The 15,744-nt window shown below is 42.8% G+C and overlaps 2 protein-coding genes across 3 annotated transcripts in view; one reads left to right on the top strand and one right to left on the bottom strand.

Moving 5' to 3' along the window:
- LOC311034037 (regulator of G-protein signaling 5) overlaps positions 1-15,744 on the top strand; it is a 96,245-nt gene that overhangs the window by 12,335 nt on the left and 68,166 nt on the right. The window lies entirely within an intron of this gene.
- mri1 (methylthioribose-1-phosphate isomerase 1) lies at positions 1,550-14,776 on the bottom strand. Of its 2 annotated transcripts, XR_014599490.1 has the most exons (7): positions 14,254-14,776; positions 12,291-12,514; positions 11,303-11,472; positions 10,216-10,392; positions 9,879-10,103; positions 3,038-9,033; positions 1,550-2,909 (listed from the first exon to the last, which is right to left on the bottom strand). XR_014599490.1 is itself a non-coding variant. In XM_084040987.1 (6 exons), the coding sequence occupies exons 1-6, from the start codon at positions 14,383-14,385 to the stop codon at positions 8,900-8,902; spliced, it is 1,062 nt and encodes a 353-aa protein (XP_083897113.1). In that variant the 5' UTR covers positions 14,386-14,776; the 3' UTR covers positions 1,550-8,899. The 2 variants fall into 2 exon arrangements, 1 of the variants encoding a protein (XP_083897113.1); XM_084040987.1 differs by having other exon boundaries at positions 1,550-9,033.

Here is a 15,744-nt window from a genome sequence, read left to right on the forward strand (position 1 = left end):
TTTGTAAACAAAATGTATTCTAATAAAATACAAAAATAAAAATGGTCCCATAGCAACACATATCATCGTGGGCTAGGCCTATGTACTAGGTTAAACAAAACAGTTAAACAACAAAACCTCTTCATAAAGTGCTTCATTTCTTTGTAAACAAAATGAATTCTAATAAAATAAAAAGGCTCCCATAGCAACACATATCATCGTGGTTCGTGGGTGTAGGAAATGTAAACTTCAAAACAATCATTCTGACTGACTGATATTTAGTGCATCATTCAGGACACAAAACAACATATCAGGAAAAGAAATCAAAAGTGTGTTCCACTTGACCACTTCATAGCAGCCTACAGCTAGGCCTATGGACTAAGCCTACGGTTAAGTGGGCATTGGACAATATGCTGGTGGACCCACTTACAGCCAGCCTCTCAAAAACCTTTTATTTGACAGCAACCAACTAAACAACAAAACCTCTTCATAAAGTGCTTAATTTCTTTGTAAACAAATGTATTCTAATATATATATATATATATATATATATATATATATATATATATATATATATATATATAGAAAATAGCCGACCTACAAGCTTACGGCGCATCTTCATCGGTTAACAAGTCGCTTATAATAAGCAGACATGGCAACACTGTTTGATCCGGTTTAAGGGCGGCCCGCCCTTCCGCAGCTGATAATAATTCACACAGACATGAGTGCAACGTTTCCGTATCCGCTCTAGACCGGATCAGCAAGCAGCCTGCATAGCAACTCGATCCCAACCAGTCTACCATTATATCAATGGACCAAAAACAACACAGGATCAAATAAACACACTCAAACCCAGAGTACCACCGAGGCTCGTGAAAAAAAGTAATAAGTTACTTTTTGAAAAAAGTAAAGGTAATATTATTACTCAAAACGTGAAAGTAATTAGTTACGTTACTAGGAAAAGGTAATAATATTACTTTAAGTTACATATTACTTTAGTTACTTCCCAACACTGTATGTATGTATATATACATACATACATACATACATACATACACACACACACACACACACACACACACACACACACACACACACACACACACACACACACACACACACACACACACACACACACACACACACACACACACACACACACACACACACACACACACACAGGCTATTTGAAAATAGCCGATCTCACAACTTGTGAGCTTGTCGATCTGCTATTTTCAAAACATTTGTATACATTAATACATTTGAAAACATGTGAAATGGAACTTTCGGTACTTTTAAGTACATTTTGATGCCGATACTTTTGTACTTTTAATCAAGTAACATTTGAATACTGAACTCTTACTTGTGAAAGAGTATTTCTACTATTTCTATTGTGATATTGAAACTTTTACTTAAGTAATGAGAGTACTTCTTCCACAACTGCTTATTAAAAAGTACTGTTACGCAAAATAAAGTATAATACAACTGGTAAAGTAAAGAGTTGGGTAAAAAAATGAAAAAAGGGGACAAGTAACCACCTCAGGAGAAATAAAGACAATTTGGATCACAGTGGCTTTATTCCCTCTTTATTGTACTGACGTGAAAGAGAAATCTCTTGATTCATGACTGCACTTTACAGCATTATATTCATATACATGTATATAAAAACATCCAGTTTTGAACTATCTCCACGTTACAAAACTAAACCAGATCAAATGATTATCAAGAAGAACAACATACTTGCACTTAAAGAGGCCCTCTGAACAACACTCCTTTCCCAGGTCACAGTAATCCATGGCTAGAACACAAGCAGGTGGGTTGGGTCAGATGTGGGTAGAAAGTGACAACCAGCACTAATCATTTTGGCACCTCATTACTAGCCATTTATTGTACCTTTTAGGGGAAGTTGGCAGGACACCATTAGTAATAAATGAATTACACTATGACATCAAAGGCTAAAATGGGCAATACAATTGTTTAAAATAATGTGTTGTGATAAGCTCTCGTGAATCTAAACTACTTTGGCAAATCCATCTCTTTAGGTTTGGGTACAAGATATCACTACTCTCTGGAGAATTGTAGTTTATTAACCACTTAAACCCTATATTACTTTGACTGAGGTCTCCCAGGGGTCTGTAAATGGTCCCTTTTTTCCCCACTACACCAAATCTCTTTGCCGAAAATAGCTGATGAACAACCTCAATGCATAGGGACGCTAGGGCTCATGTGGTTAATAATGATGATCATGGGCTTTGTCCGAAATCACTCCCTACTAAGCAGCGGTTTTGATTGATTGATTGATTGAACACTTTATTAGTCAGAAATGTAAACAGCACGAGGTACAGTCAGACATTAAGGCTAAAAGGATAACACAAAAAAGTCCTGGGGACTTTTTTTCCATTGTGGTCCTATGTATTCAATTCATCAACATAGCACATCTGACACTAAGGTAGGTCTTGTTCTACTTGCGCAAAGATCATGTTCACTTGCCCGAAAAATTAAAACGTACAACAGTGTGTGTGGTGGGGTCACCATTACGGGTTTAAAGTGTGCGTCAGTCACTATGCAAAATAGGCGTGAAAAAAACAATGTACAGTATAAGGACTTGTTTTATATCTGAAACACACTAAACTGTACTGATATGTAGTGTCGCCTATCATGTATTGAGACTAACCCGGACTAGATTGAAACAAAGATCTTTTAATCACTTTCTCGCGCTAGCTCACACTTCTTTATGTCAGCTGGTGCATGTTTTGCTCATCAGAGATAGAGAGTGCGCTCTGAATAGAGAAAGAGGACGTTCAATTGTGTTTATGGACAGATCAATCTAATGTGTGAATTGCGAACAAGAGAAGTTGCTTCCGAGTCTCTAAAAACACGGCATACAGTGGAGCCTGACTGAACAGCTAGAAGACCTAGACTTAGCACTCCTAGCACACACACGGTAACCGCCTTCCATTCCGACATCCCACTACTCCGACTACGTGGCTTCCGCGTGCGGTTAGGGTTAGGTACAGGGTTAGTAACCGTCGGAAAGGCGACATGTCGGAAAGCCGACATGTAACCCACACACACACACCAACAGATGCAGGAAATATCCCACAAACTAGAGACGACAGCTGCTTTGCTTGAGCTCAAAATCAACTAATCAAAACCGAAATAATGCGAATTAACAAGAGGAACAACTCCCCAATAATCCTGGACCAAAACCAACTAGAGGAGGTAGCAAGCTTTACATACCCTGGAAGCATAATTACCGTGGACCAAACTGCAAATCTTTAATTCTAATGTCAAATTCACCCTACTGGAAGATAACCACCAACATACTCAATAAACTACAGACATTCCTCAACCGCTGCCTCCAACGCCTCATAGGAGTCTACTGGCCCAACACCATCTCCAATGCCAACTTGTGGGACCTCACAAAACAATAGACATCCATATCAGGAGGAGGAAATGGAACTGGATAAGCCACACACTTAGAAGACAAAATAGTTCAATAACAAAACATGCTCTAACATGGACCCCGCAAGGCAGGAGGAAGAGAGGAAGGCCTAGAGCCTCCTGGAGAAGGACCAAAGAACAGGAGACGAAGGCGCAGGGGCTGTCATGGCAACAACTGGATCGGAGGCCACAAGACTGGAGAGGCTGGAGGAGTTTCACCCATGGCCTATGTTCCTCAGCTAATTTAAAGGCCTAAGTAAGAAAGTAAAGTTGCCATGGGAAATAGGGCAACCCTCAACTGCTACCAACTCACTATATATTGCACTACAGTGATTACACGAATTTGAAGTAGTGTCAATGTATAGTGATAATAATTATACCCTATATACAGTAGTGGACTAATCTTTTTTTTTTTATTGGAATTTTTAGTAAAATGATAAACAAATCAGAGTATAAACAACTATAAAATATAAAACAAGAAAAGACAATGACAAATAATTTAGTAGTGGACTAATCTTATCCCACAATGCAGCATGTAAAGTAGTGTACAACCAATGATCACTATCGCTCAACCTACATATCATTATGCAATGTACTAAAAGAAAAATGAAGATGATTTGCCTCGTGACAGCAATAATGTCATTAATGGTGACCCAGGTAGTGTCCAAATTGTTTTTCAATTCTGCCGATGAGTTCACTATTTAGTTCCATACATATAACATCCTATATAGGGTGTAGAAGGTGGTCGTGGAGGAAGAGGAGCTTCTGTCAAGAAGGTGGAAGAGACGGTTCTGGAGGAGGATACCATGGCAAAGATGGCCAGCAACCCACTGATGGCCATCATGTATTTTGAAGAGGCAGAACTCTGCGGGCCCCTGAAAAGGAATATGAGCAAGACCGGCTATGTGAAGCCAACTCCAGTGCGGAAGCATGGCATCCCCATCAGCACAGTGGGCAGAAACCTCATGGCTTGTGCCAAGACTGGATCAGGCAAAACATCTGCCTTCAAGCTGCAAATTTCTAGCAGCTTGATGACAGACAGCCAGTCAGCGCAGTGAGATGCAGGAACCCGAGGTCATGATCATGGCTCCCACTAAAGAACTGCTCAACCAGATCTACATGGAGGCCAGGAAGTTTGCCCATGGGACATGTGTGCACCCTGTTGTTGTGTACAGTGGCATCAGTACAGTGGGGCAGCTGTTGCTGAGTAGTTAAATAGGCTGTCTGGTAATCAGAAGGTCACCATATGCCATATGGTCTTTCGAGCTGGAAAGCCGACTACCTGTGTTTGATATGCAAGTGGAAGATCAAACAAATGGACAGTCTGGGGCCAATGGAGCAGCACAGCCCAAGGAATGTCCCAACAGAGAAAGACATCCTCAGCGTTATGGGTTTGATGTCCAGCCTCCCATGTCACAAAAAGCCACATCCACACTTCCTATGGATAGAGAGTACATGATGAATGGAGGAATAAATCAGTAAACTTGCTTCTTGGTGTCATCCTCTTTAATGGGAGAACACTTGGGCAGTCAGCTCTATATCCAGAACACAACAAAGTATTTAATACTTTAATGTATTTAAGTGACACTTAAACACTAACGGCCCCCCTCCCGAGTGCCCAGGACACCTGAAGGGATGCAACGTGTTGTGCAGGACTCCAGGAAGTAGCGTCAGACTGGTCTACCCTGAGGACATCCAAAGGCTGGCAAGCTGACCTGAAAACGACTTATTCCTGGCTGTGGGTGTGATGGCAAGACACTGTCACACCCCCCGAACTGGTAGCGAGTAAACTGACACTGTAGTGTGGGAGTCAACCCAAGGCACAGCTAGGAGGGGAAAGAGGCGCACCACCTACTTGACACACTGCAGCACGACAGTGGAGCAGCTAACAACACTGCAGAACTCAAGACCCTGATGCTAGACAGGAGGGTGTGGAGGGCAGCGATTCAGGAGGAGTTGGTGTCGACTAGTCTCCACTCTGGTATCACATCGGGCAGAGCCTGCAGTGATGTGGAGCATGTTGACTGAGGTCGCCAAGTTCTCAAAGAGAGAACTACTTGACCTCCTCAAGACCACTGTAACTGAGAGTACAATAGTGTTTGTGGAGACGAAGAGACAAGCCGATTTCATTACAACATTCTTGTATCAGGACAAGGTTCCAACCACTAGTAGCCATGGCGACCACGAGCAAGAGCAGGCGCTACATGATTTCAGCTCGGGAAAATGTCCTGTCGGCCACGTCTGTATATAAGCTCTGGATATACCAGATGTGCAGCACTTTGAAACTTTGACCTCCCCGAGGGCATTGACGACAAGCTTCACCCAGCTGATGGCTGCTCATGTACACAGGAACGAGAGCCAAAGTGATAACGCCGGACTGTAACAGCAACAACAACATCCAAACCAGAGTGCTGCAAGGAGACACCCTCACCTCCTTCCTTTTCATTATAGTACTGACTACACCAGGATACAAAAAGGGTAAGCACACGCCTGTGTACTCTACTTAATAAGGATCATTTTAGGCAGCTTGATTACATTTTACAATGCAGGAATGTCCACCAAACGTCATTCAAGGCGTACATGATGTAAATAAATGTATTCAGTTGTGGAAAAACATGGAGCAGAGAGTAGTGAATTAGAGTGATTTCGGACACAGACCATGATTCTATAACCTGCAGATATGTGTTTGAAGTCTGTGTGACTTGAAAGCTCATGTGTTTGTGTGGGCAGATGGAGAGGTAGTGTGTATGGTTGAGGAGGCCTCCCCAGTGTGTCGTACTAAACAGCTTAATCACTATGATCACAATGAAATAAAAGAAAACAGATCACAGTCAAATAGTTATCGTCATGACTTAAGAAAAACAAAAATTTGTACCTCTATTATCTTTAGAGAGAAATAATTTGCACGTCTGATGGGCAAACAGTTGCTACATATTCCTTACTCCCAACTTCCCCCGGTTCTCTTAAATTTCTTACAAATAATATTTAAAAAATAAACTAAAAACAAACTTAAACACAACACACAAGTGTATTCTACCCTTGTGTGTGATTTAACAGCATCGTTGTGAAAGGAGGGCGATGAGTAACAGGACAGACTTGAGAGAAAGAGGAGGAGATTTTAGGTTGAGGGCGGAAGAGGTGAGGAAGATTAAATGATTCTCTTTTACCGCAATTCAAATATATGGGACAGACAATGACACTTACAATGCATCTTTGAATTCTAGAATTCAAAGATTCTTCTTCCTTTTTTTTTTTTTACATCAAGCTTCTATCTAGAGTGTTTTCTGGACCCCGCAGTGGTCCTGGGGGTGGCTTAGAACATGACAAAACACTTGGAATATTAATACAGGTTTTTGATGCTGATGCCCCTTTGAACAGTCAAAATCCACAAGGGGAGGATGTGTAGTTATTAAGAGAGGTGTGGTAAGATGGTAGGTAGGCTAAAATTGGAAGGACTGTCTCTCCTGTTTGTGTGGTAGTTCAGACAGAACCACACTGCAATGTGCAGTGTTAGCTGCTAGCTAGCTGAAGTCCATGTTGTGAAATTCATTAGTGCTGTTCTTGCTGGTTATGTAAGGCAGTGAGCAGTGCGGGCCCCCAGTCTGGGCCTTGGACATTCAGTACAGCGAGTAAGCATGTCTCGTACAGACATTTGGATCTGTATGCATAAAGCCTCAGAAAAGGAGAACTGTTAAGGAGAACTGTGATGTGACCTGGTCAGGTCACATCACCTCAAGACCTATACCAGACAAGCTACTCTATGGACCCAGTTTGGTTCTCTTCGTGAACTCGGTCTCTGGTTTCATATACTATTGGGCTTATGGTCAATCTCCGATAAGATGACAAATGAGTCTGAGAGACTTAACAATCCAAAAAAGAAGTCAATCATATGCAAAGCAGATCACCAAGACAATAAGTGACTGCTTAGCTATAGCATGGCTTCCCCGCTGCTGTATCAAAAACATCCACAAATCAATCAGTATTACCATTATTCTGACAGATAATAATTTTGCCATAAAGCATTTCCAGATACAGTCACAGAGCTATCTACTGGCAGACTGTTCAGAATGGAAATAATCCCACCAGTCTAAATACCTATGTCTCTTATTACAGAAATACAATACAGTAGATAAAAATTGACATTTCAGAAGCTGTCAATGGTGAAAATAACCCAATTTAGGTTTTGTGTCATGTTTTGTTCCGTTTTGTAGTGTTGGACATTTATATGGAATGGCAAAATATGATATGGAACAACAAGATACAAATGTCAGGTAAATATCGCCACATTTCATGATAGGCTTCAGCTGACCAAGGTGGACTGATCAAGAAATTACCACTTGGGTGTCCCAAATTTTGGATTAAGTATTACATTGTGGGAATGAAATACAATTCATTATATGATTATAATTCCGGCTGCCCAAATCTACAAGCTAACAATTATTTTATAAAGGTTTTACATAAAAGAAAATTAAAACAAATGTTAATGTAACATTTTCTTTTTTAATTCAAAGGATTAAACATTTTGGTTAGAATTATGCTACCGTTAAGTATTTAGGGGTTAGTTTTGTACATATGTACACACTAGCATTTAAGGTTATATATATTTACAAGTAAATAGCAGCACTTAAGTCTCACTTTAAGCACCATGAGTGTTCAGAATCATGACTTTGAATGCTTAATTTACACTCCGTCATATGACGTGTCGGGTACCAAAAATTGCAGATCTAAAGCTGATGTACAACGTCTGTTTTTGCACACGACACCATAACTCTGGAAACTTTTGTAAGAAATAGAGATTCACGTCTGTAGCCGTAAATGCCCACAGTGAGGACTATCGCAATTCTTTGCCGGGGTTTCATGTAATTATAAATTGGGAATGCGTCAAGCTGAGCACTATCCATCATTGCAGAAGCCATTGAGTGAAAGCATGAGAGAAAGACAGAGATAATGAGACAGAATGAGCATTGCCTTGGTATGTGATGAGAGCGGAAGAGACCATAGAAAAAAAAGAAGGGAAGAGGAGAGGAAAGTTAAAATAGTGTACTTGTGTCTCTGCTTGAGTCCCTGCAGTGTGGATGTGTGTGTGTGTGTGTGTGTGCGTGTAAGACTGTCAAATGTGATTTTTATATGTGCGCAACTGATATCTGTGCATGGACATGTAACAATGACTCACCAATGGTAGTAAAGTAGCACTACTACGGCAGTGGTTCTCAAAGTGGGGTCCAGGGACCCTCAGGGTACCTTGACAGGGACGCTTACAGGTTTGTAACAGGTTTGTAACTCAGCCAAATGGACCCGTACGGGACCATGGGGTCCTTGAAATTATAAAGATTGAGAACCACTGTACTACGGTAACATGATTTCCATCACCGCCATGTCTGTGTGTGTGAGCTCTGTGAGGGACTATGAGTGGGGGAAGTTTGATCACTTTAAGGTGCAGTAGCGCACGTGGACCAGCAGGGGAGGCTGAGTGGGACTAGAGAGCGGTGAGGCGGCCAGTGAGTGCTGCCTGAAGCTCGGAGGGCAGGAAGACTCCTAACTCTGTGATGATTCCTCCTGTGATTAGCTGATGGGGGGTCACATCAAACGCTGGGTTCCACACCTCAATACCTGCAGAGCAGAATCATTATAGAATGACTCATATGAGCCACACACACTTTACACAATCATGACAAGTACAGTAATAGCGCGCGCACACACACACACACACACACACACACACACACACACACACCCCCCCCCCCCCCCAAGGGGCCTGTGGTCTCATTAAACAAGTGTGTTTTAATTACAGTGATGTCACAGAGCACCTCTTCTCTCAGCCTTGTCTAATTAGGGATCACATGACACTGCTCAATCAGCTCTCACCCAAGAAGTACGTATTTTTCCTGCTACAGTACCTCCTGTCCTCTGTATGCATTTTGGTTGCGGGTACTTAGCATATCTTTTCACATAGCTCTAATTTCATATAACTTTTTATAGGCTACATTTTATGCACGGACACATGAAAGAGAAAAGGTAAAGATGTGAAACCCACCATGACCATGTTGTCATTATCACAAACTGAATGAGATACTATGGTGAAAGTAACCCCTTCCATTTAACTTCTTTTTTACTTTGCTTATCTGGTTGGTGAATGGATTCTGATGACATTTTTGAGACAAAAAAAAAACAAGACACAGAGGCAAAAAATTACCCTACTCCAACTCTTTCCTCTCCGAGGACAATAAAAGTAATCTGATCTAATCTCATCTCATCTAATCTCATCACCTGTAGGTATGGATATCAAGTTACTATTTGTGCAGTATGTGAATGAAGCACCAAGGTGCTAATGTACTTACATCTGGTGTACTTTTATGGCGACAGAGATATAGTCAAACCTTTTTGTAGACTGCTGGCCCTTTTGACACCATGACATAAAAATCTCACAAACTCACTATCCACAACACTCTTTATACCTGGAGCAGCAATGGGGATTCCATTGATGCTGGTGAGCTCCTCAGGGGGGCGCACTTCAATAACGATGTCCCTGCCACTCTCCAGACTCAAGTCACAGGACGTGCTGGGTGCTGCCACATAGAAAGGAATCCCATGGTGCTTAGCAGTGATGGCCAACTGGTATGTGCCCACCTTGTTGGCTGTGTCACCATTGGCAACAACCCTGTCAGCCCCCACCACCACGGCTGAGAGAAAAAGAAAAGCACAGGTTGGTTGAAGGAGAGAGATGTGAGAATGGTGTAAAAGAAAAAGAAAAACTGGGAAAATAAGGTGAAGAGAATAGAGGGAACAAGATACCTGTGATGCCCCTCTCTCTCATGGTAAGGGCGGCCATGCTGTCTGTAATAAGTGTAGCAGGGAATCCTTCGGCCACAGCCTCGTAAGCCGTCAGTCTGGCGCCTTGGTTGTATGGCCTGGTCTCTGTACAGTATACACGCTTCAGCCTGCCCAGTGCATGTAGGCTACGCACCACACCTGTAACACACCCACAGGTCTTGGTTACTGGTGCATCAATTAAAGGGGGAAAAAAACTGTAACAAACTCCAGCCAAAAAAAAACATTTGGGCTACTGCCAATGTTTTGACTCATGTCTTCATCAAGACAAAGATCTAATCAGTGTCTCAACAATCTCTCTCTCCTTCACATTGATGTGGGCCCACAGGTGCACACACAGGTTATTTGTTATTCTAAAATATGTCCCTATTAAAGTCAAAGGAATAAGTGGTGGAAATTTTTCATGCTTATGTTTGCAAAAAATGTTGCTCTTAATGAAGTCGATGTTTCTGGAGTTCCAGACAGTGTGCAGGACCTCTTTCTCTGATTTTATAATCAGAGATCCCCTTCTAAACATTTGCACTTTTTGTTCTACGCACCTGTTACCAACCTTTGAAGTGTGCATCGGCCTTCATCTAAAAGTTCATGCTTATGTTTGACTTGACTTGATCACTGCTGAGGATGTAAAGTGTAAAATGCCTCCGTTTGTATATTTGTGTGTCTTAACGATACCGTTTGTTCATGTCGAAGCCTACACAGGTTTTTTTGTAGAGAAAGGTCCTTTTGCACACCTACTGGGACAGGTGCGTAGGAGCAGGCAACCAGTGCAACAGGAAAAAATGGAAGTCCCGCACACTGTCTTCACTTACAGCAGTAGTTTATCAGGCTTCACTTTTCTTCACTGTGCATTTGAAATGTTCAAATACATGTCATTCTTAATTCACCATGAATTCTCCATGAATTCAAGTAATCACTGAGTAAGAAATTGATATTTTTGGGAGTGAAGTACTTTAATGGAATAAATCACAGACCGTCATTCAATAGTTGCAACAGGTGATATTTCCCATGCACATGTACATATGCATGCACTCTCACACTCATCCAGCCTCACCCAATGCTGTCCCGTATCCGGCGGTAGCGAGCGAGCCAGTGTTGCAGTGTGTGAGGATGGTTACAGAATCCCTGGGGACGCCAGACAGGATGTGCTGGGCACCATAGTTACCAATCTTCCTGTTGTCATTGACATCACGTTCCAGCATATCTTCGATCCAGGCAATTACACTGTGGGAAGACGTTTTGTGTGTTACTGTGGACTAAAGGTAGGGTGTTTTTTTTTTGTTAAGATAGGGTAAGTGATATTTTTTTGTTAAAACAAAACCAAAGGTTTTTGTTAAAAGGTTAAAGCACTATAATCTGATAGTATTCATTGCTATATAGAGTGTTTGTTCAGTAACAGGAGTATCCCTGTCTCTCCAGGTCTTTGATAAACAGAAAATACATTTTCAGGTAGGTGACAATTTCAGCCAGTCAGGAGAGAGTACCCATTCCTCAGCTTCATTTTTACGGTGTTACAGTTCCAATTTTGTCTGCTCATTTATTTGCGTCATCACTCCCAACAATTTCACTTGTTTAACCTGTATCCTGTCTGAGTTCTCCATCCTGATTGGATAAAATTGGTATCCTGAACTGAAAATGCATTTTCTGTTTTTAAAGAGCTGGAGAGACATGGAGACTCCTGTTGCTGAACAAACAAACTCTATAGCAATGAGTTCGATCAGAATATTGAGCTATTTAACACTTAGTTTAACCAAAGAAAATCCACTTATCCTACCTTAAATGTCCATCAACTTGCATCCATTTACTTACAGCATGGCTACTTGTTTCTCTATATCAAGACCATCTTTCCTCATCTATATTCATAAACATGTGATCTTTCTCCTCACCATTTATGTTCCTGACAGACAGTTTCACATTTAAACATTTAAATTCTGAAGATTTTCCTCTCATCACCCATCTCTCTTCTTTCCCTCCAACATTCCTTCCTTACACTTACGCCCCTCCCTGCCTCTCTTTCACTTCATCCATCCCCCTCTTCCTACCTCTCCCGGAGCTGTTCAGAGTTCTTCTCCATGCTTTCATTCTCTGCAAACTCCATCAGCTCACGGGCAGCGCGGCCCATGTTGACAGCGGTAGGCCGGGCTGAGGTCAGGTGGCACAGGGACTCTCTGATGAAGCTCACAGGGTCATCACCGCCAGCGCCCGCAGTCAGCTCCACCGCCAGGCTGAGACAGCCTACGATGGCAATGGCGGGGGCACCTCGCACCTAGAAGAGGAGGGGGGGAGAGACGAGTCACTTATTGTCAGGTTGTCCTTTCCCATGTGGTTTAATACTATTTTCGTGTGGCTTTCTTCCTGTTTTTCACATGGATACTGGGTGTGTGTGTGTGTGTGTGTGTGTGTGTGTGTGTGTGTGTGTGTGTGTGTGTGTGTGTGTGTGTGTGTGTGTGTGTGTGTGTGTGTGTGTGTGTGTTCATCCTCGCTACTGAGATCTAGGAAGGAAGCACTAAGGCAACAATGATGAACCAACAGTTGTCATAAGTGGCTTGAGAGCAACACAGACACTGGCAGTGAAACAGACACACAGAGCAGAGGGCTATGATATCATCTCTGGTTGAGAATCATTTCTCTCTCCCGGGAGGCACTATTATCATGACATCATCCTTTCTACTTACGGTACATTCCATCACTTCTGACATCACACACCAAACGTGTGTGGTGCTGTATATCTGATATATAATATCACTCCAGGGGGAGCACATTTTAAAATGTTCTTTACAAAAACTAAATATTAATGTAAAAAGAAAATACTATTCCATCATCAGAACACTTTTCCGTGAAAGGGCTACAGCACAGGGAGCGAGAGAAATCCTGTAAAGGAGTGAAAAAGAACGGAACAGCAGGACCAAAACGTGAACAAAAACCCTGGTAAAGATCATTAATAATTCATCAATAATCTCTCCCAGTGAACGAGGGGCGATACATTACATGGGTGGATGGTTGTGTGCAGATACTCGGCTTGTCGTGCTTGCACATCATAATGCGAAAACTATAAATGAATAATGGGCTGCCAGCCAGCCGTGCCAGGTCATATTTTTTGGGATGCCCATTAATTGGGAGCCGATACGGTTGAGGCAGCCTCGACATCCCGGGGCCTGAGAATCCACGCGCCGTTGGGGTAGAAGACAGTGTTGCCATGTCCACTTATTATAAGCCACGTTGGGCTTCTTTTCCCTGTAAAGTTGCTTGTAAATATTGGTAGTGCAGCGGGTTGCGTTTTTTGGGCATGTTTCCTAAAGTTGTTTAAACCAGTGGTTCTCAAACAGTTTCATGGTAAGGACCCTGGACCCCCAAATTAATATTGTCCGCAGACCCCACATCTGAAAATATGTTGTGCCAGAGACCCCCCCATACAAGATTTGTGTTGTCAGTTAAAATGTTCCAAAATCACCTTGTTTTCTTTTTTAAACATAGCTTATCTACAAGCTCACAAGTTCTTGTAGATCGGCTATTTTCAAATAGCCGTCGTAGCTTAATCGCTTCTTTTGGGAATCGTTTTCATAGACCTGGGTGCTTGTTTCTCTCGCAAAACCTGGCAACGCTGCGCTGGGTAGTAGACAGACAGACACCCAACAGAGTAGTGTGGTTGTAGTGGGTGCCGCAGACAGATGCGTTCAAAACAAATACAGGCCGCCTGTACAATCAGGGACCCCCGGGCTGGACGGTGCCCGTCAATAACGAGCCCGACCCCAGGCGGTCCGGGGAATTTATCCAGCGATATGAACATGATCTGCGCCCGCAACAGGAGCACAAAAGATCGAGCTCTGTTAAGAATGTACCCATAACTAGACAGTCATAAACAACAGCAACATAAAGACACAAACATCATAGATCACACGCAGCAGCATTCTGAGGGGGTTAAAGAGTGTGAGAAGGAGAAAGGAGGGGGGGGAGGAGGAGGGGGAGAAGAAAAGGATCTCATCTCTCAGCTCCTTCCGTCCTTACCTTCATGGACTTGATGGCCTCATAACCGTCCTGGACCGAGCGGACCTCTTCGAACACAGTCTGTTGCGGCAGCAGCAGCTGGTTGAGGATCTGCAGGGATCCGGCCCGGTAGCGGATCGCTTCGAGCGTCATGACCCGAACAAGGAGATGGTGGATGCGATGTGATGTGCACACACTCCACACACACACACGTCCTCCTGGTTGTCAGCGGTAGAGAAAGGGGAGGGTGGAACTGAGCGACAGGGGGTGGGGGGAGATGGAGAATGAACGCTTAGATAGCTGGTGGTGTGAATGAGAGGAAGAAAAGAGATGGTTCGTCTCCACACTGACTGACTGACAGTAGAGCAGCAGTAGCTACGGAACCACGTGTTCTCTTTCAACAGGAAGCCCTCCCTGCACTGCTCACGCCCACCTACCTCTCGCGCGGTCTCCAATCGCAACTTTAATTACTTTACTGTATATTATATAAGGCTGGGCTGGCTAATATATACACATGCATGTCGCTGAAAAAAAACACGTCGCGATGCCATGCGTTGTTAGCTTGTGGATCTGTTATTGTTTTTGACACGCGTCAACCTCGTAAACGCCCGGATCTTTGTACCTGTACCTTGCGTTAAATTAGTGGGGTATATTTAGACATTCCAAATCCCATTGCCCCAAGAGTCAGTCATTGGGCGGCCTATTGTCAGCTATAGCTAGCACCAAGCCCCCAGAACCGCAGTAGAATAGTGAGGCTGCCGTTGCCTGGTGGTCAAATCTGAGATTGCAATACTTCCGCAGTTAAAACGCTACTGCGCATGCTTCCATCATCCGAAACGCTAGTGCGCCTGCTCTATTGGCTCAGATATTGGAGCCAATTCAGGAATTAGTGGTACTTTTGCGTGCTTCATGCGCTAGTTAGCAACTTTCATTGAAATGAATGGTGAGGGCGGAGCAGTGCACCCAAGATATATTATAACTAACTCTATGGCTAACACGGACGTGGGGTAAAACCTGGTTAACCTAGCCTTGTGGACATTTGAAGAGGAAGCCGTTCCCCAGCTCAGACCCCGTCCATATCCTAATGGAAGACATTTAATATTTGTAACGTTGAATTTACACCTTTTATTACACACGCCCCATGGGGAAGTATTGGATCAGCCAGCAACTAAAACCCGACTGGTTGCCTTACCGGCCAATTATTGCGACGGTTCGTCCATTCCGGCTATGGGATCTAGACTTTCCCCCTCCCCCTCTATTCTTTCCTTTCAGATAAATTATTAGCATAACAGCAAAGCCCAGATTCCCCCCAACAACAGAGCATGGCCTCTACAAAAGCGAATGAGTCTATTGTTCCAGAAACAAGGAAAAATCTAATGTTTAGTTATTTTTCATATTTTATTTAGCCAAGATCCCTTCAAATAAACCACATTATTAAACCATTAAAGCCTAAATAATCAGGCATTCATACATTTACACCTTGAGAACACAACAGTTTCCTTTAAAAAATAG

This window comes from Gymnoscopelus microlampas (assembly GCF_963454915.1).
Source record: "Gymnoscopelus microlampas genome assembly, chromosome: 2".
Classification (NCBI taxonomy): Eukaryota; Metazoa; Chordata; class Actinopteri; order Myctophiformes; family Myctophidae; genus Gymnoscopelus; species Gymnoscopelus microlampas.

Bases quoted from the DNA above. Each gene is read 5' to 3' on its own strand.
- mri1 (XM_084040987.1), bottom strand. From the start codon at position 14,385: ATGACGCTCGAAGCGATCCGCTACCGGGCCGGATCCCTGCAGATCCTC. The intron at 10,393-11,302 runs GTGAGGCTGGAT...GGTGTGTTACAG, and splicing joins CGGATACGGGACAGCATTGG to GTGTGGTGCGTAGCCTACAT. The intron at 10,104-10,215 runs GTATCTTGTTCC...TTTTTCTCTCAG, and splicing joins GAGAGAGAGGGGCATCACAG to CCGTGGTGGTGGGGGCTGAC.